Genomic DNA, 24,939 nt, shown 5'->3' with positions numbered 1-24,939 from the left:
GTTTCAGGACCACTGAAGAGTCTTTCCAGACTGAATTATTTACCTGAATAAATCTGGCAAGCTTCCCATTTCATTACATTGAGGTGTGGAAATCCACCTGTGCTCCAGGGTGCACAGACATGGTGATACCACCTAATTCAGTGATTATACCTCCTTCCCACAGGACCCTTGATTTCTAGAAGAATGGGAAATCCTGATGAATGGCAAGGTCGGCTCTGGATTCTGATACTTCTGGAGAGAGATTTTGAAAATTTTACTCCAGATTCTGGCCACAGGTCAAGGACCCCCTTGATTTTGTAGAGAGGAATGCAGCATCCTCTTAGGACAACTGTTCTGCAGAGAGAACACCTGGGTCAGCTGCAGGAGCTCAGCAGTCATGGGAAAAGGCAGAATCCAGAATGAAGAAGACAACAAGAGAGGCTCTGAGCAGCAATTCAAGAGACTCTGAATTGCTCAGGCTTTCATTCATTTCACCTTTTACTTCTGCCATCTTTGGCATTTAAGATAAAAATAACCCCTGCTAGGTAAATATTTTGCCTGAGTGAACAAGGTGCATAGGCAGTGAATCAGCATTTAATACTTGAATTTACTTTTATTTAAGTTTCTGGACTAAAGGCTCTGAACATAGAGTGATTCCCCACGTTTTCTTTCCCCAGCCTCATCCCACATCAATACAAAGCAGCAACTCCAGAGACCACTGAGATGAAATAACACACAAACAAAAACCTTCAGTGATTTTAGGTGATTTGGACACAGCTCTTAGAGACGTTTACAAGAAAAAGTATCTGATCACGCAAACTTGTTACCCCAGCAGAACTTCTCTTAGGAACAGAGATCTGGCTTGGATAGGCTAAAAACACCCCATGACTCATATTCTGCCAAGGCATCCTCAACATAATAGAGTTCACTGCCCAAATAGGTCTAAGTTTCTGGTGAAATATTAGGATTGGCATTAGAAAAATCACTAGAAAAACATTAATTACATGTAGAAGCAGAAGGTTAAAGACCAGCTAGAAGTTAGAAAACTTATTATATGCATTCTATTGAAGTTTGCAAAGTGTTTAAGGTCCAATCAAATGCATAAAATGCCTTTCACCAAGAAACGCTTTTAAAACACAACACACGCAGCAGCAGATGACAAGCTCAAAAATTTAAATCCTTATTGTAACAATTCTACTTGAAGCACACACAGAACTGAATAAACAGATCAACTCTCAGGCTGTCAGCTCTCCCCTAAATTTATACCTTGTGTTTCAGTCTAAAAAATCTTTCTTTAGAGCCACATTTGTCGCAGAGAACTTTTCTCACAGTGTTGTAATTTCAAGGTTGTGAGTAGAAGCCAAATAATCTCTGAATGGAGAGACTGCTGGTCACAGCTCAGGTATGGAGTCACTGACCTGAGCACTATCTTGCACTCTATTTTAATCCATTTACTAGGAACAAATTCAAAACTACTAAACTTTTGTTCACTAGTCCAACAAGATACAAATGTGTGGGAGTCCAGAAGATAAGGGAATATTAATTAAAAATAACTTTTTCCCTCTTCAATAAACACATCTAATTTCAAAAGAGCCTCACACCTACCTGCACCTAAACCCATATATAGTGAATTACATAGATAGAAATGAGCACTCAAGCCAGAGAAAGAAAACACCTCTGAGGACCTCAGAAGCACTAACCAAGCTACAATGCAGGAATCTGAACCCAATCTTTCTGTTTCTGCTTTAGCTTTGCTCTGATAATGACACACAGCTGTATTTACACCGCTGAATATTGACATCAAATGTGCCTGCAACCTGTGTGAGATAAGCAATGCATCTTGCTCATTTAACATTAACTTTTGGCTCGGCTGACCTGAGTTTTCAAAATGCTCCACCTTAATAACCCCTTCATTTTCCCAGCCCTGAATAGCTGCACACACAGCGTGCAGACCTGTTTCGTGTTCACAGTGCTGGAATTCCTCCTGCACTTTGATCATGGCCCAGTGAGTGGTAATTTTCTATGTTGAACATGTCAGTCTGAAAAAAAACCAAAACAAAACCAACAAGAACAAACTGTTCCCAGTCTCAGAAATCTAAAAACAAAAAAATCCACAGTTGCCAAAGTTATCTGCTTCTTATCAAGATCCGTGTTTGGCACCAGATGCATTTGATTCATTCATCATTGTCACTGCACTAGCACGCTAATTATTTCAAATTGTTTCCTCAGGCAGAGGTCTAGGACAAATGCAAGCAAGCCAAAAATAGCAGTTATGAATAATTATGCATCATTTACCTCAAGGCCTGGGCCAGGCTATCATTAAAACTTCTTCTTGCCACCTGTGATCCCGACTAATTGTGGACTTTAAATTAGTTCAAGATTACTTTTTTTTCCCTAATACAATGCCCACATTTAACCTACCTATTAAAAGTTTTCTGATGCTTTAAAAACTCCCAATAAAATGTCAACAAGGTTCCTTCTTTTTTAACAGTGCCTTTGTATTTCACAGCCTGACAACAAGTTTGCTAACAGGAAAAACTTCAGAGACAAGGTCAGCAACCTCACTTTAAGAGACTGCTGGAGAAGGTTCTTAGAAAAGCACAGTTCCTCAACCTCAAAGTAAATCCTGATGCTCCAAAACTAAAGCTTTTTTAGCCCCTAAAACTTTCCCTATTACAATTCTGACTCCTTCTTAAGGCAGGAAGAGAAGTTCGACAATACTGACTTTTCTAACAACAACCAGAAGAAATTGATAAAACACTTGCTCCCTCAAATTCAGAAGTGTCTGTTTAATTTTACAGATAGCAAACTCATTAATTCCAGTGGGATCCAAAATGTAGATGCTTTTGCAGAACCAGAGCCTTGTTCCATTCATTGTAATGAATGTACCTCCCATGCTCTTGTCATGCTTTAACTATTCAAATTGCAGGTTTAAAATAAAAACAGCTGAAAAAAAAGGGAAACCCACCCTAAGATTTCCAATGGAAGAAATATGTATCTCATTTTAAAAAAAAGTGTACGTACCACTGATAATTGCTAACCACTCTCCAGTTAGGGAACACAGCACACGCTGCATTTTGAGACAACACAAAATGTGTAACGGTAGCCAGAGCTATTAATAAAAAATTATAATTTTTTTATTTAGAATTACATTATTTGCAATTATAAATCATGAAAAAACATCCTCATATTCGTCCATTCAGGCACCCAATCATCAGACCTCTCAGGGACAAGAATACTCCACTGTTCAGCAAACAGTGGAAGACATCAAGGAACCAGACCAGCCAAGCTCTGAACCCTTTGGAGCTAAGGATGTGTTTATGTGATCTTTTGTGACTTTCCTTAAGCAAGACAATAAAAAATATCAGAGCAGAGATTAAAAAAAATAAAAAGAAAAAAGTTAAGTTAAAATATAAGATGTTATTAAAAAGAAAACACACACAGGAAAACATGAAGTCAAGCTGTCTTCGGGATAGCTTCTTAAAACATTAGTCTCAAAATAGCTCTGCTATTAAAATCAGATGTTCTTAAAATATTAATGAATTACACACAGTGTGATCAGCTCTATAGCTGACACACACAATTCTGCACCAGCACTAGACTTCTGGCAGAAGACAAAAGAAGCCAACATGTTCTAAATTGATGTTTACTAAGTTTCCTAAACAGGAGAAGAAAAAATAACAGCAATGTCTCAATTCTGTGTCCAACTTCCGTGTGGTCAGTTCACTGTTATGGACCTCCTACCACTGAAGTTTGTTATTTACCAGTCTGCCTGGGTTTGTTCTAAGGAGTAAGGAAGTGCTTTGCAATTTGTAGAATAGTTATTTACAGAATAGATATCTCCAGGTCCTTCAAGACTGAATTAATTCTACCATGGAGGACTAAGTTCTGGAATTCAAGTGACCTCTTCAGCTTCTATTTTCCACAAGGAGAAAAAAGCATAAACTCATCTTTCAGATCTTTTCTATCCATCACACGCCCCTTCTATGTGAGGTATAGACTGCCAAATGATCCTCAAAGAAGTATTTTTATTATGAACAACTCAAAAGCTTTGTTATGAGCAGTTTTCAAAACAACTAAAATGAATAGGTAAACAACATCGAGATATTGCTTAGAAACTAATGAAATCTTACCGCAAAACAAATTAATATAATGGATTATACGACAAACTGCATTATAACATCACGGGCATCTTAAATAAAAATCTCTCAGTAAGTGTCATCAAATAAACACACTCATTTTTCCAACTACAATCACAGTGATGCTGTTGCATTATTTTTCTTCCACATGCCTCTACTCTTTTTTTCCAGACAATGCTGCACTCAAGGAGTTTTATTTCACATCTCTTCCATGTTACACCCTCAAATTACTTGTCATAAAACATCTGCTTTGAGCAAAACAGTATCTAGGAAAAAAAAGAATAAATAAAATCCTATTCACTGGAAGGAAGCTTAAAACCACAGGACAATGAAGTATCAGGTATTTATGAGAAAGTGGAACAAATTCAGAGATGCTGTGAGCCGTGGTGTCAATTACACACAGCCAAACACACATAATTCAGGGTGAAAAGACACAAATAAGCAGGCTATCCCCTCACCCCACCCGGCTGTCTTATTTCACAGCAGCACAACAGACTGAGATTCTCTTTTCTAGGATTGCATTCCCATTCTGCAGGGCTCTGCTGCCTCCAGGAACCACGGCCCAAGGTAGCTCCAGAGTGCCCAGGAGGGTCTGGGGGAGTTTATCCTGTGCAGGAAGCACAGGGCCAGGAGAACAGTGGGCAAAGGGACAAAGCTCCACTCAAATGCAAAATTTGTCGGTGTTTGACCTTCAGCTGTTTGGGGTTTTTTATCTACGAGCTAATTTTTCATTCTCATTTTTCCCCATCCATGCTGCAGTTGCTGAGTACAGTAAATCTCTCCTTTTTTTGGGGATGTATAATCTCTTTTAATATCCTGTGCTGTCTTATCACACTGCAATCCTCCCCTGTAATATATTGTCCATAAATTTTTCAAATGATATGAACTTCACCAGCTATGGAAATGATTGAAATACAACAGTAACAATTTTGTTCTGACAGAAATATTCTAGGGAGGCTTACACTTGTTCTTGACACAGAAGTAACATCTGGGTCATGCAAATTTAAAAACAGAATAAAATTACTTTCAAACACTAAGTCATAAAAGACACAATACCAAAGATTATTCTTTGTCTGATTTCTTCTGATTTATGATATACATTGACTTGATCATTAAAGGAGGTGCATAAGCAATTCAAGTCAAATATGTGTAATTAAAATGCTAAAACTCAAAAATGTGAAGTGACATTGTTACTGCTGAAAAATATATCAGCCATAAACACATCATGTCGATGGCCTATAGATCCTCTGCCACAAGTAAGGATGAAAGTTAAATTAGGTTTTGTTGAGATGTGACATAATAAAATTTTAAAAAGCACAGTAATCCACCATGTTAAAATGCAGTTCTTTCTAAAATGATCCAGCTTACTGACTGAGATGTTTAATTTTTGCTTCTTTTTCCAGCTCCTTCCTCAGATAATTTCACCAAACTCAAGCAATTGTATTTGTTAACTGGAACTCTGGTTTAGGTCAATTACAGCTACACTTCCAGCTGCTAATGGTGCCTTTTGAAAATTGCAACTTATTTTTCATGTCCCCAGCTTCCACCAATCCCAGTGGTGCAAATTCTATGGCACACTCTTATGCAAAGCAGGCTAATGACCCCAATTGGTTACAAAAACTTAAAAATGTGGATTTTTTTCCTGCAAGTTACTCTTTTGACAGACCTTTGGAGAGGTCTAATGACATATCTTACACAAAACTCTTCTGCAACTGTAGGCCAACACCCTCTTAAATTTCCTATGACAACAAGCACAAAAAGCCAGAGGTAATATCAAAAACTGAGTCTGCCCTCAGTACAAATGTCCAAATGCTTTCCAAGTTCCAAAGTTTCTGCAATAAGCTGCATTTATGGAGTTTGATGACTTCTCAAAGAAACTGTTTGAAACTATTCATAGTTGTGACATTAAGGCAACAGAGTTTCAAGAAGACATAGGAAAAAATTAAATGGTAGAAGGTATAGGAAATTATCACCTAGACTTTAACCCTGCATACCCAGTAAAAACTTTTGTAGAAGTAGCCATCCATTAAATCTTATTTTGTTATGAAAACTATGAAAGCAAGAGATTTAATGAAGACTTAACTTCTCAAAAGGAGGAGAGTGGTCCCAGGACAAATCACCCCATGCCAGTGAAACCAAATGAGTTGCTCAAAACAGAAGGTTGGAATGTTCATTTCTTCATAGTAATAAAAAGGTAGGAAGTAGTGAAATAAAGAATAACCTTTAAGAGCAATAAGAAAGTAGTCAAGTTCTGTAAGGCAGATATCACACTGCACGTTGTCAATAAACTGCAGTACAAAATCAATGTCTATCAAATTAATTTCTTATTCACTCTTGTACCATCAATCACAAGGAACTTGATATCAATACAATGATCTGGTCTATAGCCTTCATCTGAATTAAACTGAATTCTTTTAATACTGGCTGCTTGCTTTGGGAATAGCAAAGCTTCTTTGATTTGTGAGGGGTTGGGATTTCTTTAACTTCTGTTAAAATAAAAATCTGATTTCCACAAGTGTTTACATATATTGCATTTGGCTGCTCTGATTCACCAGCAGCAGAAGTTCTAGTTTAATAAATATAAGCTTATTTTGGATGAATCTTTTAAAATTATCATGCAAACACTAAAAAATACCAACTTGTTTGCATAGAGAAAAGACAAGATTTGTATAGCAGGCCTGGTAAAAAACCTTGAACAGCCAGGACCTAATGCAACTCACAGATAGGCTATGAAATATGCACTGCACTGCATACAGTATTAAATGTATATAAATTTGTAGGGCTTTTTGATTTTCAACTTCTTTATCAGAGAAGAGTGAGTGTGTGCATGGCTATAAAGATATTTGCTTTCATAGAAAAAAAAAAAGGACCAGAGAGAACTTGTAGTCTCTGTCCCTAAAATTGTAAGCAAAGAACTATTAGAATTTTGCTTTATACTGTAATATCTTTGACCAGGACTCTGTATTTATTTTACCCATTAAGGTATCTGCTGAATTATGAAAAAAGATACTTAAAAAAAGAAAAGAAAAAAGGGAGAAATGCTGCTATAGAAGGAGTCACTGCTTCAGGAACACACAGCCCTCTGGAGACAAAGGACCATGCTTCCCTACAGACCCCAGAGCAGAAAGCAAACATGGATTCTCTTCCTAGTTCCATAAACAAAAGGAAAAAAATAACCTATAACCCACGCATGTCTCTTTCTCAGTTTGCAGCTTGTTCATATATTATTATGTATTTTAAAGATTGCACCCTTCATTTTTCTTCTTTTCTCCTTCTTCCTGAATTTCCTCTTGGTCTCTCCCTCAGTTTCACCTTTGTTTGCTCCTTTTTAAAATCTATTATATTGTGAACTCCTGTCTTCCCCTATATCCCTGTTCATTTCAGTGCACAAAATGTCAAGTGGCACCAAAAAACCTAATTCTAAACTCTTCTCTGTCAGTTATTCCAAGACCATCTTTCTTGCATTATTCTTTGTGTACACATTTCTAGAGATTTGTGGACACTGAAACAATGTTTTTAACCTAATTTTGGTTATATGCAAACTCCACATTAATCAAATTATTCTGGGTTACTTCTAAGCATCTTCACTTTTTCTTCTTTTTATTTGCCCATTCTCTCTCAGATAATACAATATATCTTAAGTATTTATTTTGACCTTTTGGCATTCGTACTTTATTGTCATTTTAATAATGCCATTAGCCATTCCCTAACCTTTCCAGTTGTCCAGAATACCATATCCATTGCTCACACCAGCCATCAGTGGTTACTTATTACAATTCTGCATTCATCCTCTCTTCACAACAAAGGCATTTACAGTCACATTGAACCAATGATTCCTCTTCAGACACTCACTCCACCTCTGTCCTTTCCAGCCATGACTTTGTTCCACAAAGTCTGGCATGGTACATGATGCCAAAATGTAATTTATATTCATTTTGGTTCGTGCATTTACAAAACATTACTCACATTTAGGAAAAAAACCCAAAACCACAAAACCTTCACATTAACTCCTCTCTTTGAAAACCTTCACATTAACTCATCTCTTTGTTATGTTCAGTGCAGAAGCATTACCTACACAGAGTCATATTTTACTCTCAGCTACAATGAAAATTCAGCACAATTCAAATTTTAATATGAACAAGGCATAGACAAAGAGAAATAAAACCCTGCCAAAAGTCACTAAATGAACTTGATTCCTAAATACAACACATTGCAAGAGGCCATGACAAAACCTGTTTACTTTTGGTCACAGTACTGCCTTGAACTCAACTAGGGAAGCAGGTTAAACAAACCTACACCACATTTGGCCAGTGTTTGTAAACACCTCTATCATGCACCAGTTCAAAGGCATATGGTTTTAAAAAGTTCACTTCCAAACATTTCAGAGGCAATTACATATACATTTTATGTTAAATATAAAATAGGGTGGCAGATAGAACCCTGCAAAACTTTTGTACATCAAGCATTACAAGAATCTCTGAACCTTCAGTTCAGACACTTCCTTGCTCCCCTGTTGAATCCTCCTTATTTTTCAAAGGACATAAACACAAAAAATTACACATTTAATGGAAATTATATACTTAATAGCAGATTATATTCCTCTTTTTCACCTTCTATATAAGAACCTGTCATTCTTCAGATTAAAACACAACTCTGAGTCAAGTAAAACTTTTTGTATTTTCTTTGGTCTGTTTTCAGTGTCTCCACATTTCAGCCTAGGTAACAGAGATTACAGACCTTCCACTTTGTGTCTCTGTTAATAGTGGTTTACCCCAGTAAATTAGCTCTATGGGTTTAATGCTGCCCTCCACCTTCTAAATCAAGACATTGCAATACTGCAGTCACATGCAACAACTGAATTTTCAAAACGTAGCATGCAGTATATGTCAGATTTCCTAAAAATCTTATGAACACCAACATTCAACATTTACTGTTTTCAAAACATTTTCCATTCTCTCAGCTTCTGCTTCCATTTTCTCTATCAATACTTTATTACAAAAATCCCAAGCTCTTCAGGAAGTCAGTGGGGCAGCCCATAATTCACCCTCTGCTTGCTCTAGAACAAGACAGACAACACACAACTTTCTCTTAAAACAGTATTTAAATTAAAAAGGTGACAGTGCTGATGTTCAGTCAGGGGTTTGTTCCCACATCTGCCCATCCCACCACACCCTCTGTGATTTAAAACCAACACCTGCCTTTGGTATTTTTAGATACTCCAGTTAGTTCCAGCCTACAGGAGTAACAATTCTGTGGTTCTGGCAAATCAACCCCGTGGTAAAGGGAAAGTTTGCACCTGGCCTGCACATTTATTTTGTGCATTACCTCACCACCTCTGCCTGTCCTTCATCCACACAGCACTTTTCTACAAGATCTGATTAACATTCACCCTCTGGATGTTTTCATTGTAAGAGGATGTTCTAATCTGAAAACCATTTACTTCTGAATACACAGCGCTGAATTACGGTGCCATCAGCAGAAGTGCAGCTCAGCCTCTCCTCTAAACATTTCTTCAGGCTAAAACACTTCTACAGAAATGCTCTGCAGTTCAAACATTTATTACCAGGTTTCAAAGTAAAATTAAATTACCATCACAGATACATTATGTTTATTAATAAAGTGTCACAGAAATATTAGTGAAAGTTAAACAGGTAACACAAGGATATCAGGGAACATAAACGCTCAAGTTCCAGTAGCAGTGTTTGCTTTGCCAGGTTACACATCCCATAAGTCTGATGGAATGCACTCAACATGGTGTATCAGACTACACAGGCAGGAAGAAAATTAACTTCTGAAGCTCTGGTTGGGATTTGAATTCTTGTGAAAAGTGGAGAAGTGAGAATCCTGGTTTTTTGGACTCTGAGTGTTTACAGAGGTGCACAAAGGCAGAGTTTTTGAACAGGTGACAGGCAAACATGTCACTGAATCTATCTCTGAAATATGAAGTCAGAGTCTCAGGGAAACCCAGAGTTAACCCAAGCTCTGTCCCTCTCAAAGAAGCCACCGGGTCCTGTCTTTTCTCTGGAACATGAAGGTTGTTGTGGCATCTTTATTCCCTACTGTCACATGGGAGAGAAGCTCCAAGCCTTGCAGATGGAAGGCAGCAGAAACAGCTCCACAAGCAATTTAAATCCAGGTTGCTTTCTGGAGATCTCACTCCATTCTTGGATTCTTCACTCACCCTAATACCTGACATCTCTCCACATAGAGCTGAATGTTTAATGTCACTATTCCCAAAGCTCTCACCTTCAGTTCAGCTGCCATTATTTCCTCAGCTCTTTTTTTTTTTTGTATCCTGTTTACCCACAGAAAATTATCAGGTTTTCTAAACAAACAAAACCCCCATAAACAAAAATCCAATCAAATAAACCCACCCCAACCAAAACAAACAAATAAATCCCAAAACACTCAATTTCCAAAAAGCACTTCTGTTATTGAATCTTAAACAGTCAACATCTCCCCACTGAGCAGAAAATACAATCTTAAGATTTTCTGCTATCATGGAAAGGGCTATTAAGATTGGAAAAGGTCTTGAAAATATTAAGATTTTGGACAAACATGCCTCCTATTTTAAGAGCTTTTTGATCACAAGTTAGTTTAAGGCTAGACTTCTTATTTTTAGGAGTTGTGAAGAAATAACTCACACTATGCTGTTATCTTTCTTTTCAAGAAATCCCTCCAGAACCCATTTAGCTTATACTTATTAAATCCCCAGCTTGTAAAAGGAATGTAAACTGAACTGCAGCATTGCTGTGAGGTGTTTCTAGACTGAAACACTCCATCAGTTACACAGATAAAGCACCTACATCCTTACTTCATCCCATTCTTGGATATTTTTCCATCATCCTTCTAGAGGTTTTCCACATTAACCTCCCCATTAAGGAAGCCAGGATAGCAGTGAGTATGGCATCACACCTAATAGGAGTGTTCAATACCAAGTTGGAGGACAAATACATTGCAAAGACACAGGGATTGTTCAGTCTTGTAAAAAGAAAAAAAAAGCTAAGGAATGATCTCATTACAGACTGCAACTTGAAAGGGAGTTAACACAAACTCTCCTTAGTAACAGCAGATGGTGTAAGAAGAGAAAACAGCCACAAAGTGTGTCTTGAGAAATTCAGGTTAGGTATCTGGCAGAATTCTACCCACTAGAAGCACTGAAACAGGCTGCCTGGAGGGGCTGTTATATCTCCAGCCTCAGACTCCACTATCCAAAACAGAGCTGCTGCCTGATAGAACCTTAGCAATTATCCTGCACCAGGCAGGAGACTGGGTGGCCTCCTGGCAACTCTCCTAAACAACATTTTAATTTGTCTCTGCTAATCTACATCTCTCAAAATTAGACACATTTCAGTACAACATTTTAATGGAGATTCCAAGTGAAAAGTAGATTCTGATTTATGCCATTCTGCAGCCTGACTCATAACCAACACTATCACCCTCTCCCATCAGCCATAACTTTTGGGTGAATTAACTTAAACCAACTTAATTGACTTTAATGCTTTTGTTGATATCAGTGAAGTCTGAACAGGCACTAATTAAAGGATTAGTGGTCAAAATGTACCTTTAACATTCCAAGATAAACAATTGATATAGGATACTAATTCCTACCTTTCTACTCAGAAAGTGCAGCATATAAACCTAGACATCCAATTTAGAAACCAAGTTTCAGCTACTGCAAACAGAAACTTTCCTCTAGATTTAAGAGATTCACTTTGGGGTTAGGCTTTTATTTTGTTTAAAAACACGAACACAGAGCAATTCAATTTTTTTTTCCCCCCCAGAGTCCAACTAAAATCAATTGTCAGGCTCTTGAGGAAGGATGGTGTTGATTGCCCCTCCTTGCCTACTGCAAGAGCACACAAACCACATCGCAGCACAGCTCTCATCCCCCTGTCCTGGTGCTAACAACCAGCAATCAAATCACCCTGTGTGTCTCAGTTGCCCTCTGGGGCCTCTGGAAACCCAACAGCTGGAAATAAAGTTTGAGTAATCGCAGTTAGGCAGGAGAAACCAAGCCGCAGATGAAATGGCCAGATGTCACGGAGTGAAACTCTGAGATTTCATCACCTTATTATGTGTAAGATGGTATCTCCACCCCGTGCACAGAGCCCCCAGCAGCACACAGCTTTCACCGCTGATTAAAAGCAGAATATCGGCACAAAACACGAGTTCCACCCTAACACCTTCTGCTCCAAACACCAAAACAACAGCAGCGAGAACCAAAACAGCGGCTGCTGCCTGAGCTCTGCCGCTGTATCAAGGGACACAGAGCAGCTGCCTAAAGCCTGGCGATCCTGTCCGGGCGGGACGTGCGGGACAGCATCCCGGTGCCCGCCGAGGGACATCGCCACCTGCCGGGACACAGAGCGGGACGGGAGGCGGGATGGGGTTTTGGGAACCGGGATGGGGCTTGGGCACCGGGATAGGGGCTTGGGCACCGGGATAGGGGCTTGGGAAGCTACAGCGAGGAAGGTAGGTGGGATAGGACTTGGGAAATGGGATGGGGCTTGGGAAGCCGAGTTGGGGATTTGAGAAGCCGCAGCGAGGAAGGGAGGCGGGATAGGGCTGGGGAAACGGGATAGGGACTTGGGAAACGGGATGAGAACTTGGGGCGCTGCAGCGGGGACGGGAAGCAGGATACGGCTTGGGAAGCGGGAGAGGGAATGGGAGGCGGGATGGGGACTTGGGAAGCGGGATGGAGACGGGAGGTGGGGATGCTGCGCTCGGAGCGAGCCGGGCTGTGCCGTGCGGACTGAGCCCCCGCCGCTCCCCGCCGGTACGGGACACCGACACCAACATCCCCGCTGGGCACAGCGTTATGGGGACACTGTCCCAGCTCCCCACCAAGCCCGTCACCCTCCTCCAGTGCAAGGGAACAGCGAGGCGGTGCATGCTCCCACCACACTCCTCCTCCATCATCATCATCACCATCACCGCCGCACACTGCTCTGCCCGAGCCGCAGCCCGTCCCGGTGTGTGCCGCAGGGTCCCCAGGGCTGGCGATGGCCCGGGACGGGGTGAGGGTGTCCGGAGCAGGCAGGGGAAGGGCAGGCGATGTTTGTGGGGCCGGAGCAGGCAGGGGAAGGGCAGGCGATGTTTCTGGGGCCGGAGCAGGCAGGGGAAGGGCAGGCGATGTTTTGGGGGCCGGAGCAGGCAGGGGAAGGGCAGGCGATGTTTTGGGGGCCGGAGCAGGCAGGGGAAGGGCAGGCGATGTTTGTGGGGCCGGAGCAGGCAGGGGAAGGGCAGGCGATGTTTGTGGGGCCGGAGCAGGCAGGGGAAGGGCAGGCGATGTTTTAGGGCCGGAGCAGGCAGGGGAAGGGCAGGCGATGTTTTGTGGGGCCGGAGCAGGCAGGGGAAGGGCAGGCGATGTTTTGGGGCCGGAGCAGGCAGGGGAAGGGCAGGCGATGTTTGTGGGGCCGGAGCAGGCAGGGGAAGGGCAGGCGATGTTTGTGGGGCCGGAGCAGGCAGGGGAAGGGCAGGCGATGTTTGTGGGGCCGGAGCAGGCAGGGGAAGGGCAGGCGATGTTTTGGGGGCCGGAGCAGGCAGGGGAAGGGCAGGCGATGTTTTAGGGCCGGAGCAGGCAGGGGAAGGGCAGGCGATGTTTGTGGGGCCGGAGCAGGCAGGGGAAGGGCAGGCGATGTTTGTGGGGCCGGAGCAGGCAGGGGAAGGGCAGGCGATGTTTTGGGGGCCGGAGCAGGCAGGGGAAGGGCAGGCGATGTTTTTGGGGCCGGAGCAGGCAGGGAAGGGCAGGCGATGTTTGTGGGGCCGGAGCAGGCAGGGGAAGGGCAGGCGATGTTTGTGGGGCCGGAGCAGGCAGGGGAAGGGCAGGCGATGTTTGTGGGGCCGGAGCAGGCAGGGAAGGGCAGGCGATGTTTTTGGGGCCGGAGCAGGCAGGGGAAGGGCAGGCGATGTTTGTGGGGCCGGAGCAGGCAGGGGAAGGGCAGGCGATGTTTGTGGGGCCGGAGCAGGCAGGGGAAGGGCAGGCGATGTTTTGGGGGCCGGAGCAGGCAGGGGAAGGGCAGGCGATGTTTTGGGGCCGGGGACCGCTCCCGGCAATGCCCGCCCGGCCGGCGCTGAGCGCTGCCCCCTCTCCTCCTGCCCCGCCCGGAGCAAGGCGGGAGAAATTAGGAAATTAATTACCACAACCCTCGGGCTATTTTCACAAATAACTCTAAAAAGACGGGGGGAAGAGGGAAATCAAGCAACGCGTGTCTCCTGCCTTGAAACATCCTGCGAGTCTCGCTCCTTCACCCTGCACCCATCAGTGCCCTTCGCGCCCACTCACCAACTCCTTCTAAAATCACTTTATACCTTTTAAAAGCACTTCTAGAACTACAGTCATCTCACACTGAATGCTTACAGATATTTGGGGGAAAAAGAGAAAATGCAGAATAAACCACCTAGCCAAAGTATTGACACCATAAATTCAACCAACAGCAAAGCTATCAGGAGAAAACATTTATGGGCTTTTTTAACTGGAGATGGGAGTTACTTGTCTTGTGGACTTGATGTTATAAAAACAGTCTTAAAATCGGCTGCAGTGTACCCCTGTGATAAATAATATTGCATTTCATGACAGTTCCTGTATTTACTTTGCTCTGTTCTAGTTTATGCAAATAAATTCAGCACAAAAGAATAAAATTATGAAGTAAGCGTTTCTTCACAAAATGAAAAAGATCTCACAGCGATGAGACCATTTGAGAGAACTTCTCACAAATGGCCTGGACTTATTCTGCCCGTGAGGAGAATGATGTTGCTTCTAAACTTTGAAAGTTAAAAGGAAAAACTGTAAGCTGAAGCATCTCCATTTCCAATTTTAAATAAGATCTTTCTTTAACTCTTCGAGCAAAAGCCAAAACTTGCTCTTTCTTTTTTTTCTTTTTTGTTTGAAACTACAGAAAACTGATCTCCAACCTTCAACAACCTTATTACCAGCAAATAAAAGGACCGATGAGGGTAATGAAATATGGGGAGGGTGTCCATATTTTCATTACAAAATATGTTATAAGGACATTGCCCTTATTGTACTTTTTATTCTTGTTGTTATAATTATTGTTTAACAGAAATCTTATAACTTGAAGTAACATAGTAAAAAAGTAGAAAAAAAGAAAAGCCTCCCTCCCTTAATAATAATCACTGAAACTAGCACAGTTTCTACTTTAGATCAATTTTAAAAGGTACCAAAACACAGCACCATTATGATCACATTGAATTTTTCAAATGAATGCAATTGAGACTACAATTATTTAAAAAAAAATCTTAAGAATATTCCAGTGCTCCACATTTTAAAAAGGAAGGCATTTGTCTCTGGTAACAATGCCTAACAAGACCAAGGATGCATAAAATTCTGAAGTAATACATTTAATCTCTTTCTTTTCCCCCAAAGCATTTATCTTTAGTCAACTCCACTTAAGTTTTTCAATTTAACTTCCCTTTTAAGCTTGCTTAGTGCAAGCAGCAGAAGACAGTGCACAGAAGAAACACAAGTCAAACCCAGCTACACTGTCATTGACTACTTACACACTGCCTCTGAAAACATCAACAAAACTCACATTTATTCAAAATCAGTGAAGATATAACAATATTCACAGAATTAACATATCTATCTGGCCTATCTCACAGCTTTATGTTGCTACAAGAAAGCTCTATCAGAAAGGGGAAAAAAGTATAATACAAACAATTTTCTTTTTACTAATTCAGATTTTTTGTAAAAGCAGCACCCACAAACTGAAGAAACCACAACTGCATTCTGATTCAAGGCTGTGTCAATGAAGAGACTTGAAAATTTCAGAAATCAGGCAGATTTTTAATTGTCCCTCTCCAAAGAAAAATCATTCCTTTTACAGCAGAACATTCAGAGAGTTTTATTCCAGCAGGAAGAAAACAAGAAGTCTAAAACTGAGAAACAGCGCATGCTTGATTACAGAAAACTGAGGGTAAAAAAAAACTTTTATGAAAGCTCTTACTTTTTAAAGTGTTCACTATTTTGGAAAAAGGAGAATGGAGTGAAACAAATACACTTTCAGTGCACCCAAAAGCACATAATAAGCGAAAAAATGAGCATATTAACAAAAAAAAAAAAGTATTTTTCCAATCAGCCACTCACTGTAAGAAGAAACAAAGTCTATGAATCACAAAACCAGAATCCCAAGTGGTTCATTTGACTTGTAACCGTCACAACAGTGTGCCTGCATTTCAGACATGATACACAAATTGTGGAAGGCAGGGTAACAGCATGGGGTTGTAAGGAGACCTGAGCTCAGGCAAAACAGATAAATCTTGATTTTACCAGAACACATTGTTTTAAGAAGTACTAAGGAAATTCCACTGCTAATGGATAGGAAAACAAAAGTATACAGCATAACATGATTGTTTTCATTTTTAAAACAAGGACCTAATTTTTTTTTTAAAAAGATATCTTTAAGTTTCAGTCTTTTGTCTCATACCAATTGTTTGATATCACTGGTTCCCTTTGAAACTCATTTTGACAACCACTTAGTGATTTCAGCAACACTGCCCACTTTATATACAGTACTGCTTATAAATTGTCAAATTTGTTGTCAGATAAAAAATGAACACAGGCTAAGATGTCAATCAGCATTATAAAAAATATAAAATGAGGTGTTTGATAATTTTTTGTATTTTTGTTGGCCAGTTTCAAGGTTTTTTGGCAGCTCAGCTGCCCTGATTCTGCAGTGGTGTGAAAATGTTAGATTTGTGCAAGGAAGAAAAACTTTACATGTTTTTTTGTGCCCAGCTGAGGGGAAGGCTGAAGGAAAGGCACAAGGAAACCCACTGGCATTAAGGATCTAGTGAAAAAACCAAACCCAAACCTTCTGCAGAACAGGATGCAATTAACAGCAAGACACAAAGCTGCAGGAAAGCAAACCTCATGGAAATACTTATTAATCTTCAAAATGTCTTCTGCATTAACAGAGAAACTTCCCAGTCACAGTGGGCTGAGAAGCTGATTCCTGAATAACATTTATTTGAGAGCACCTTCATCAGAACCAGGCTGTACCCTGCTCAAATTCTCCTCTACCTTCACCTAGTCACAAGAGACATCCAAGTACCTATATAATTCAGGTTCTTCTGCAGTCACTCTGTCCATGATACCCCCCTAAAATAAAGAAACTGAAAGTTTTTATAGGGCCACACATTAGCCAACTATTGAAAGCAGAACAAATGAAACCAAGGAGGCTGCCAGCAGCCTGGGTAGGCAGCAATGCAGCCTAACGTGACAAACTACTTTCAGGCTTTTGAAATATAAGAAAGGAAGCATTTTCCTCAATTTTGCTTGGATTATTTTGATTCTAACCCAATTTTTGGTTGATGGAAAAACTCTCATTAATCTCAGTCACGCAGGCTCTAGCCTGCCTGGCGCAACACCAGCCATTAGGGGAGCAGGGAATGTTACCCTTCTCTCCTCAAATACTGATGAACCAGTTTCCATTACTGACATGATCAGCTAGATTTGTTCAAATGACCATCAGAGTGACCACTAAGAAAAAGCCAAGTTGTCCACACCAGATTTCCAACTATGTGTCCAAAAGTTTAAGGTACTGAGTATGGCCAGCTCTCAAAGAAATCTACTGTTTCTGAAGAAACCCAGGGATTTAGAAAGCTGTCAAGATCAGAAATAGAATCATTATTTTTCCAATCAGCCTGTTAAATTTTGTCTGCATTTTACTAACTTTAGCCATGTACAGAACTCATTGAGGCTGGGCATTTTTTTTTTTTTTGTTAGAGCTGTTTCTGTTATGTTTTGTTTTCCCTGACTTGGCTTGGTTTCTTTTTTGAACAATTATCTTTCACATGACAGTAAAAAAATGCCACAGCATTCCTTTCTCTAGCTACAAACCAAACAAGATAAGAGTGATTTCTCTGTTACTTTTCTCTGACTACATGAAAAAAACATGACCAAAAATTTCAAGTCCATAAATTTGACTAATAAACACGTAAAGATTGAGTCACAGGCTGCGTGACTGCAGAACGATGGATTGAGATTATGTCACGAATGATTTTTTTGTGAAGTTTGAAAAAAAAAAACCACATGGAGCAGGAGTCAGATACATCTTTCTCCCTAAAAAATGATGCTGAAACCAATAAAATTCCTCCCATGAATATGCAGAGCAGGGTTTGACTGTACTCCTTTTGTTCTGTATGAATTATCCATCACATTTCTATTGTATATTATTAAAGTGACTTGCTTTATCCTCCCAACCCCCACATCTGTGCTGCTGTAATTTATGTGAATTACGGTTAATGATCATTTGCATTATGCTTAATCAGCATATCAATAATATACTCTGCACAGAGTAAGTAGCTCTTCTTTCTTTCCCTTTTAATGAAACCTATAGAAATGGAGCTGGGGTTTGACTGATTGGCATCACAAAAAGGTTGCCTGGGCAGGTGCTAGGATGGTGGCACAGGACAGGGGCCTTGTGGCTGCTGCCAATCATGCTCAAGCATCAGCAAAACCTGCTATTATATTTTTTAGTTCTTGTGCCTTGCTATCTGGAGGGGCCAGTGCTTTGTGCCGACAGGGTTTTAATGAGCTTGACCAGATCAGTGTTCCCGGAGCCAAGGCTGTGGCTGTGTGGGATGGTTCCAGGGGAGATCACATTCTTCCAGGGTGATATTACTCACCAGAGTCTAAATCACTGCCATTACAGCGTGCTCATGTGGGACACACAAACCCCTGAATACCAATGAGCTACAAACCTTAACATGAATATTCAGGAATTTCTGGAAAGCTATTATTATATATGCCCAAGTCGAGACAACTTATAGAAATAAAGAGGAACCAATCAATTCAGGTCATTTTGCCAGAAATCAATCAATATCATGTATCAACAGGATAAAATTATTAACCTAGTAAGAGGTTTGTTAAACACTTCAGTTAAATTATTTTTTAAAACTCTCTAAGTCACCAGCTTTGGTGTCCTGACATTTATGTGAACACTGCTGCACGCTCGAGTGGAACTGGCACGACACCAATATTCTCATTTGTGAGTCACAGCCTCCAGTGCAGCTCTATCAGCTTTACCTTCTAAATCACTGCTCTGCTATTAGCAATCTTTCAATATGATGTGACATCTTTATTATAATGTTTTTCCACTGAAGTTTAAGTTCATATTTTAGCTCAGAGACAGACACAGCCATATTTACCAGGTTTAATTAATTGACTATAAATAAAGGGCTGTAAGAAGAAGGCGCCTCTCTCACACGATGCTCAAGTTGTCACCATTTTACAGCAAAATGCCAATTGGGATAGGATAAACATTGTTATTTCTACACTTTACATTTATATTTCAATATGAAAGCTTAAAATTTCAAGGTATTTTGAAGACTACAGTCTAGAGGCTCAGTTCTCTTCCAAAAACAGTCACAGCATATGATCTACATTAATTTACTGCCACGCGATTTTTAACGAGGAATTTCATTAACTTGCAAGAACATCAGTGAAATTCCATGATTTACTTTGGCTCCCATATCCGAGGATATGGCAGTAAATAGGAACAGCATGTACAAACACACGCAAACAACAACTTGGGCTGGATTTACCTGACAAAATCTTGCAAAAGCCAATAAAATTGACCTTGACAGATCCAGGGGCCCTTTTTGGTGGGGTAATGCAGCACATCTGTTTTCCTTATAGCCCCCATGATACCCTGCATCATTCCCTACCAACTGTTTGAGGCATCCAAGGCAGGAGAGACACAGCTGCAGGGAGCAGAGCAGCAGATCTGCACAGCTGCAAGGAGCTGAGCAGAGCAGGAGAGCAAAGCAGAGGAGCAGTGGGAGCTGGGAGAGAAAGGCTTCATAAAAAAAAAATGTGAGTGAAAACAAGAAAACCACACTGATGAACTAGAAATTGCTGGAGAGTTCCCTCTTGGACATCCTGTTTAGAGATGTTTCTTGTTGGGAAAAGTCAGCAGAAAAAGCCACCAGGAGGAAACCTGAACCCTCTTCCCACTTCTTTCCCATGAGAATGGAGCAATTTTATCCAGAGACATGGAGAGAGATCCATGCATAAACTCAAAAAATGAACCAAACCTTCATCCTTAAATACTGCTAAACACCTGCTTGATGCCTAATATCAAGAAGGCACAACTTAAACATTAGCAAAGGAATCCCATGAGGCAGAGAAGCAAAGGCACTCTTAAGACTGATTCTGTAAAAGTGGTAAAGGTGAATCAACAGCTTGCCCAAAGCAAAAACTTGATGGCTCAGCCTTCTCTGAGAAAAAGGGTATGGGGGTTCTGGACATGGGGGTTCAACTGCCAAGTGGGGTTTTTTTATGTTTGGGGGAAACAGAATGCAGGAATGTAAGAGTCATCCTGCATATCTGCATGATGTAACGCAGAAAGAGAGAGGTGGGATGTTCCTACACACATACACACATTCCACGGAGACATGGAGGTGGGGAGTGAGAGAGTGAACACATATCAGCATCACTAGACAGATATGCACCATTTAGTCATCAATATGATGTTATTCAAGAATTTTTTTAAAGAGTCTTGCTGGGAAAAGCCATGTAGGAATGATGTAGTTAGCAAATGGGAAAGCACAGGTGCTTTAAGACTGCACTTCTAAATCTTCCAATAGAACATGTAATTTCATTAGATCTGGATACAAGGTAAACAAAACAACCACCAACCTCCTCCAGAACATTATGTAGACATTTCTGTAGTAATACTTTAAATCATAGCTTGAACAGTTTAGCAACAATTCAGCACAAAAGTTACAAATAAGTACTTACATCAGCCACTCATGTCCACACAGCTTTCACCTCCCACCACTTCCATCTGAGCAAATTAGCAACTAACACCATGAAGCAGAGCCATGATCTCTTTTAGAAATGCACTCTATGACAGAGAAGGAGCAGTACCTAAAGAGAACTTTTTGCTTCTGTTGCTCAGTGCACCTTTTGCTTTCATGTTTCTCCCCAAGGAATGAGCCATTCCAAGGGTTTATCTGCAGGGGGATGGGTCCTCTAAAGAGAAGGCCCCACACCTGTGTAAGCCATATTTTGAGAGCTCAGAGCAGTTTATTTCTGCATCTCCAAAGCCCCAGCCTTATGGCACAGTGTCCTCTGAAGAGGAAACAATGGTTAAATAGCACATTGGTCTGCAGCAGCACTTTGCATTTCACACTCCAGTGGACTCACCCCATGTGACGGGTAGGAGATCCAGCCCAGCTCCCCTTGAATTGTTTTTGAATCCAGCAGATTAACTGCAAAAGAAGACACAAGGAAGAGGAGTGAGTTCCCTTTGCCTCTGCCCCGTTAACCTCAGTTACCACACCCAGAGCTGTGTTTATTTGTGAGCAGATGATGGCCACCTGGCCACCAGGCAGTGAAGCTGTACAAAAAAAAAAAAAGACAGACAAATAAAAAGGATCATCTCCTTTAGCTTAAAACACAATGAACAGCAGACAGGGCAACTTCTGAAAACCAGAAAAGTGACAAAAAACAAACAAGGGATCATGGCTAAATTAATTGCAGCAGGGGGTGGGAACAGAGCTCTTCTATCAGCTGCACAAACCACAGCGTTTTCCCCTCGGATGCTTGAAATTTGGGTCACTGCATCTAACTGAAATGGTGAGATCTGAATATTTAAATCATTATTTGATTAAAGGCATCCATTTGGCATCTATAATCTTCTCAGAATACAGGAATAAATAATGAAAGCTGATTAAAGTCCTTCCCGCAGTTCTTTCTTGCTTCTGATCTAATTTGTTCTCAAATTGTCTTGCAGTAGTGTTTTCTAAATGTCATGTGTAACACATTAGATCTAAGAGTAATTATTTACAATGTTACAAGTTCAGACAAACCTGCTTTTAAAGAGGGCCATCAATTGATTGCTAATCTTGCTGGTTTGTTTTTTTGGGGGTTTTTTGAGTCATGCAATAATTTTCAGTGTGAAAAGGAACATTTTATTTGTAAACAGTTTCACAAGCATTTTCTAGTCAATCAAATCTCAGTGGATTTATACCTTAAACACAACGGGTATTTAAAAGAAATACATACATCAAAATTAAAGGATATTCTTCTTTTGACATTTGTTTCCTACAAGCACAAAAATAAAGAATTTTCCTCATCTTGGCCATACAGCCTCCAAGTGCCTGATCACACACTTCCCTAAGTAACCACTTCTTTATCAACCTGAAGCAGAGGAAGTGAATTTATACAAAATACTGTATAAAAGAAAATAGCCTCTATATAAATATCAACTAATGAAGTATTAATACTCCATAGCAACACGGTAATATTTATTATCTGCAATCTGAGCTTACTTTGTTCTGTGTGTTCACCACCCCCCACACCCCCTTTATATTTTTTTTTCCGTTCCAGAATGGAAGTAATGATAACGAGAAATTAAATAAATCTCAGCATGTGCTAGGACATTTTAACACCTGACAATGACAGATTTATTAGAGGTAGCCACTGTAGCAGCTTCTTCTTCTATTTGTTAACCTGAAGGGTTGTCACTGCTGCCAGAACCAGATGGCCTGAGCATAGGTGTTCCAAGTAAACAGAAGAACAGGAAACAAAAAATGAGGGACAGTGCCTATGAATCAGCTGAGTTAAGCTATTTGTATTATTTCATCATCCTTCTCTAACTGCTGTTTAATTTTGGACACCACTTTAAAAAAAAAACAGCTCTGAAGGCATTATTTTTACTGTTAATTAGAATGTGCAGAAGGAGACACAGGTGTACAGTATTAAAATAAGATTGTGCTATAAAGAAACATAAATAAACATATTTTCTACATTTTTGTGCACACATATTTGTGTTCTGTATGGATATATGCGCACTGCTATACTGCCAGGACTGAGCTGCTCTGCCATCTATGTGAGAAAAATGTTTCCCCCTGCAGTTATACTCCTCTTTAAAAGAAAACAATAGCATTGTTTTATCTACATCAATAAACAAAATATCTTTACTAATCTTACAGAAAGAACATAATCCAGTGCTACATATTTCTTAGCTCTGAATCAAGTCCTCAATCACGTAGACAAAGAAAAATCAGTCAGTCCTTTATTGAGTGCACAAGGCCCTAGGCAGGCAACTCTGCAGCAAGGTTTGCATCCATAAAAAGGAAACACCAATAAAAATTCAAAAGGAAAAGGGCACTTCTCATTTTTTGTTAGTAGAAATTCCCACAGATTCTGGATCTCCCGGGATGAGACAGATCTGCTTGCCATGCATCTGCACTGCACGGTGCTGAAGGGAGTGCGACTCCTGAGGAAAATCACTTGGCAAGAAGTGGCTGAGGCAAATCACCCAGGGGCAAACTTAAGTGATATATTTTATATATGATAAATAATATTATTATAATAATTATATATTATTTATTCTTTCAGGACAAGCTCCTTGAAAACATGATTGCAGTCACTCTGAAATTGATTAATTCAGTCCAAACTCAGTTTCATCTACAAAACACATCCAGGCAATGGACCCACAGCTTGGTGGAAGTTCCCCCTCTCTAGATCTGCCCTGCAGGTCCAGCTTGCCCTCCCAGGCATCCCAACAGGACATGGGTGGCAATGAAATGTTCACTGTCCCCCACAACAGGCAGGTGCCTCAGCCATGGGACAACCTGATATCACCAGGATCAAATCTATGAAGTTAAGAATCATTTTTCAGTTCTCTCCCTCATTCCACTTTCCTCATCTCCTTCAGACTGGAACCACTACTCTTCCATGCTCAAACATTTCAGAAGTCCTTACAAGGGAGGTTTTCACACTGGTTACAGGAGACTTCTGGTTCAGATGGGTGTTGTGCTGTTCTTTAATAGTATCTAAAATGCAAAAAACATATTTCCTTTCAAGTAGTAACTTGAAAAAAACACCTTCTTCCTGATAAAAGCTTCCAGTGACTTCTAAAAGCTTCTGTGACTTCCAGAGTTGCACATCTCAATAGAGGGGAAACAATAATGCAGAATTTAGAAGATGCAATCCTGGTCTCTAGACAAAACTGACTGGGAGAAGCAATGGTAAATTTTGTCATTGTATGTCCTAAAACTCTATATTAATCTGGAAACTGCAGAAGAAAATGGCATTTCCATACACAAAGACATAAGAAATATATAAAGAATGGGTTAGAAATTCATTGTCTGATTTATTCTTCTTCATGGATTTGGATGGTTAGGTAAAAAGTAAAAATGGAAAACTTCATGCAAGCACTCAATTCCTACATTAACTCATCACAACTTCTTTTAATCCTGATAGATCCTTTAGTGTAACAACACACAACACTTGGTCAGGTCCATTTTGTGAACCAATTAATGAAGTGTTTCATGAAGATGTACTCAGCTAGATCCTCACTGGCAAGCTAGATCACATTCAGTGTGATCCTCATTTGTTTTCCCATATACTATTAAAGTTACATGGAAGCCAATACTTAAATAGCCTACAAATGCCTACAGCCATATATTTACTAGATGAAAGAAGTTTATGAGTTTCTCACACAACTCATGTGCTCTCCTTGTACCAACTCCTCCTGCAAAACTGTGTGACCATCACTCAGCTGGTTCCTACAAAAATCCCTGAGGCTGACCAGCCAGTTACCAGGGGTAACTATAGAAAAAAAAGCTGAACAGTTTCTTTGCTAGTGACAATTCTTTCCAACAGAATGCCTTGGAAAAGATTGCCGGTTGTGCTGAGGAGACACAGAGGAGCTCTCATAAAGCAACTTTAAGTAAATAAATAAAGTGCTGTCTAACTAGCTTGGTGTCCTGCATGTAATTACCTTGATTTAAAGCTAGTGGTAATTCCAAGGGAGAATTTACTGGTATTAAGATTAGCAGC

At 40.4% G+C, this 24,939-nt stretch overlaps 1 protein-coding gene across 2 annotated transcripts in view; it reads right to left on the bottom strand.

Annotated features, from left to right (window-relative positions):
- Positions 1-24,939, bottom strand: part of EPHA3 (EPH receptor A3) — a 176,064-nt gene that overhangs the window by 138,854 nt on the left and 12,271 nt on the right. For both annotated transcript variants that reach the window (XM_064728076.1, XM_064728084.1), the window contains exon 2: positions 21,295-21,359. In XM_064728076.1, the coding sequence (XP_064584146.1) occupies positions 21,295-21,359 (65 nt within the window). The remainder of the gene's footprint in view (positions 1-21,294; positions 21,360-24,939) is intronic.

Source organism: Zonotrichia leucophrys, chromosome 1, assembly GCF_028769735.1.
Source record: "Zonotrichia leucophrys gambelii isolate GWCS_2022_RI chromosome 1, RI_Zleu_2.0, whole genome shotgun sequence".
Classification (NCBI taxonomy): domain Eukaryota; kingdom Metazoa; phylum Chordata; class Aves; order Passeriformes; family Passerellidae; genus Zonotrichia; species Zonotrichia leucophrys.
The sequence above is the reverse complement of the archived record's forward strand: the minus strand, read 5'-3'. Positions and strand labels throughout refer to the sequence as shown.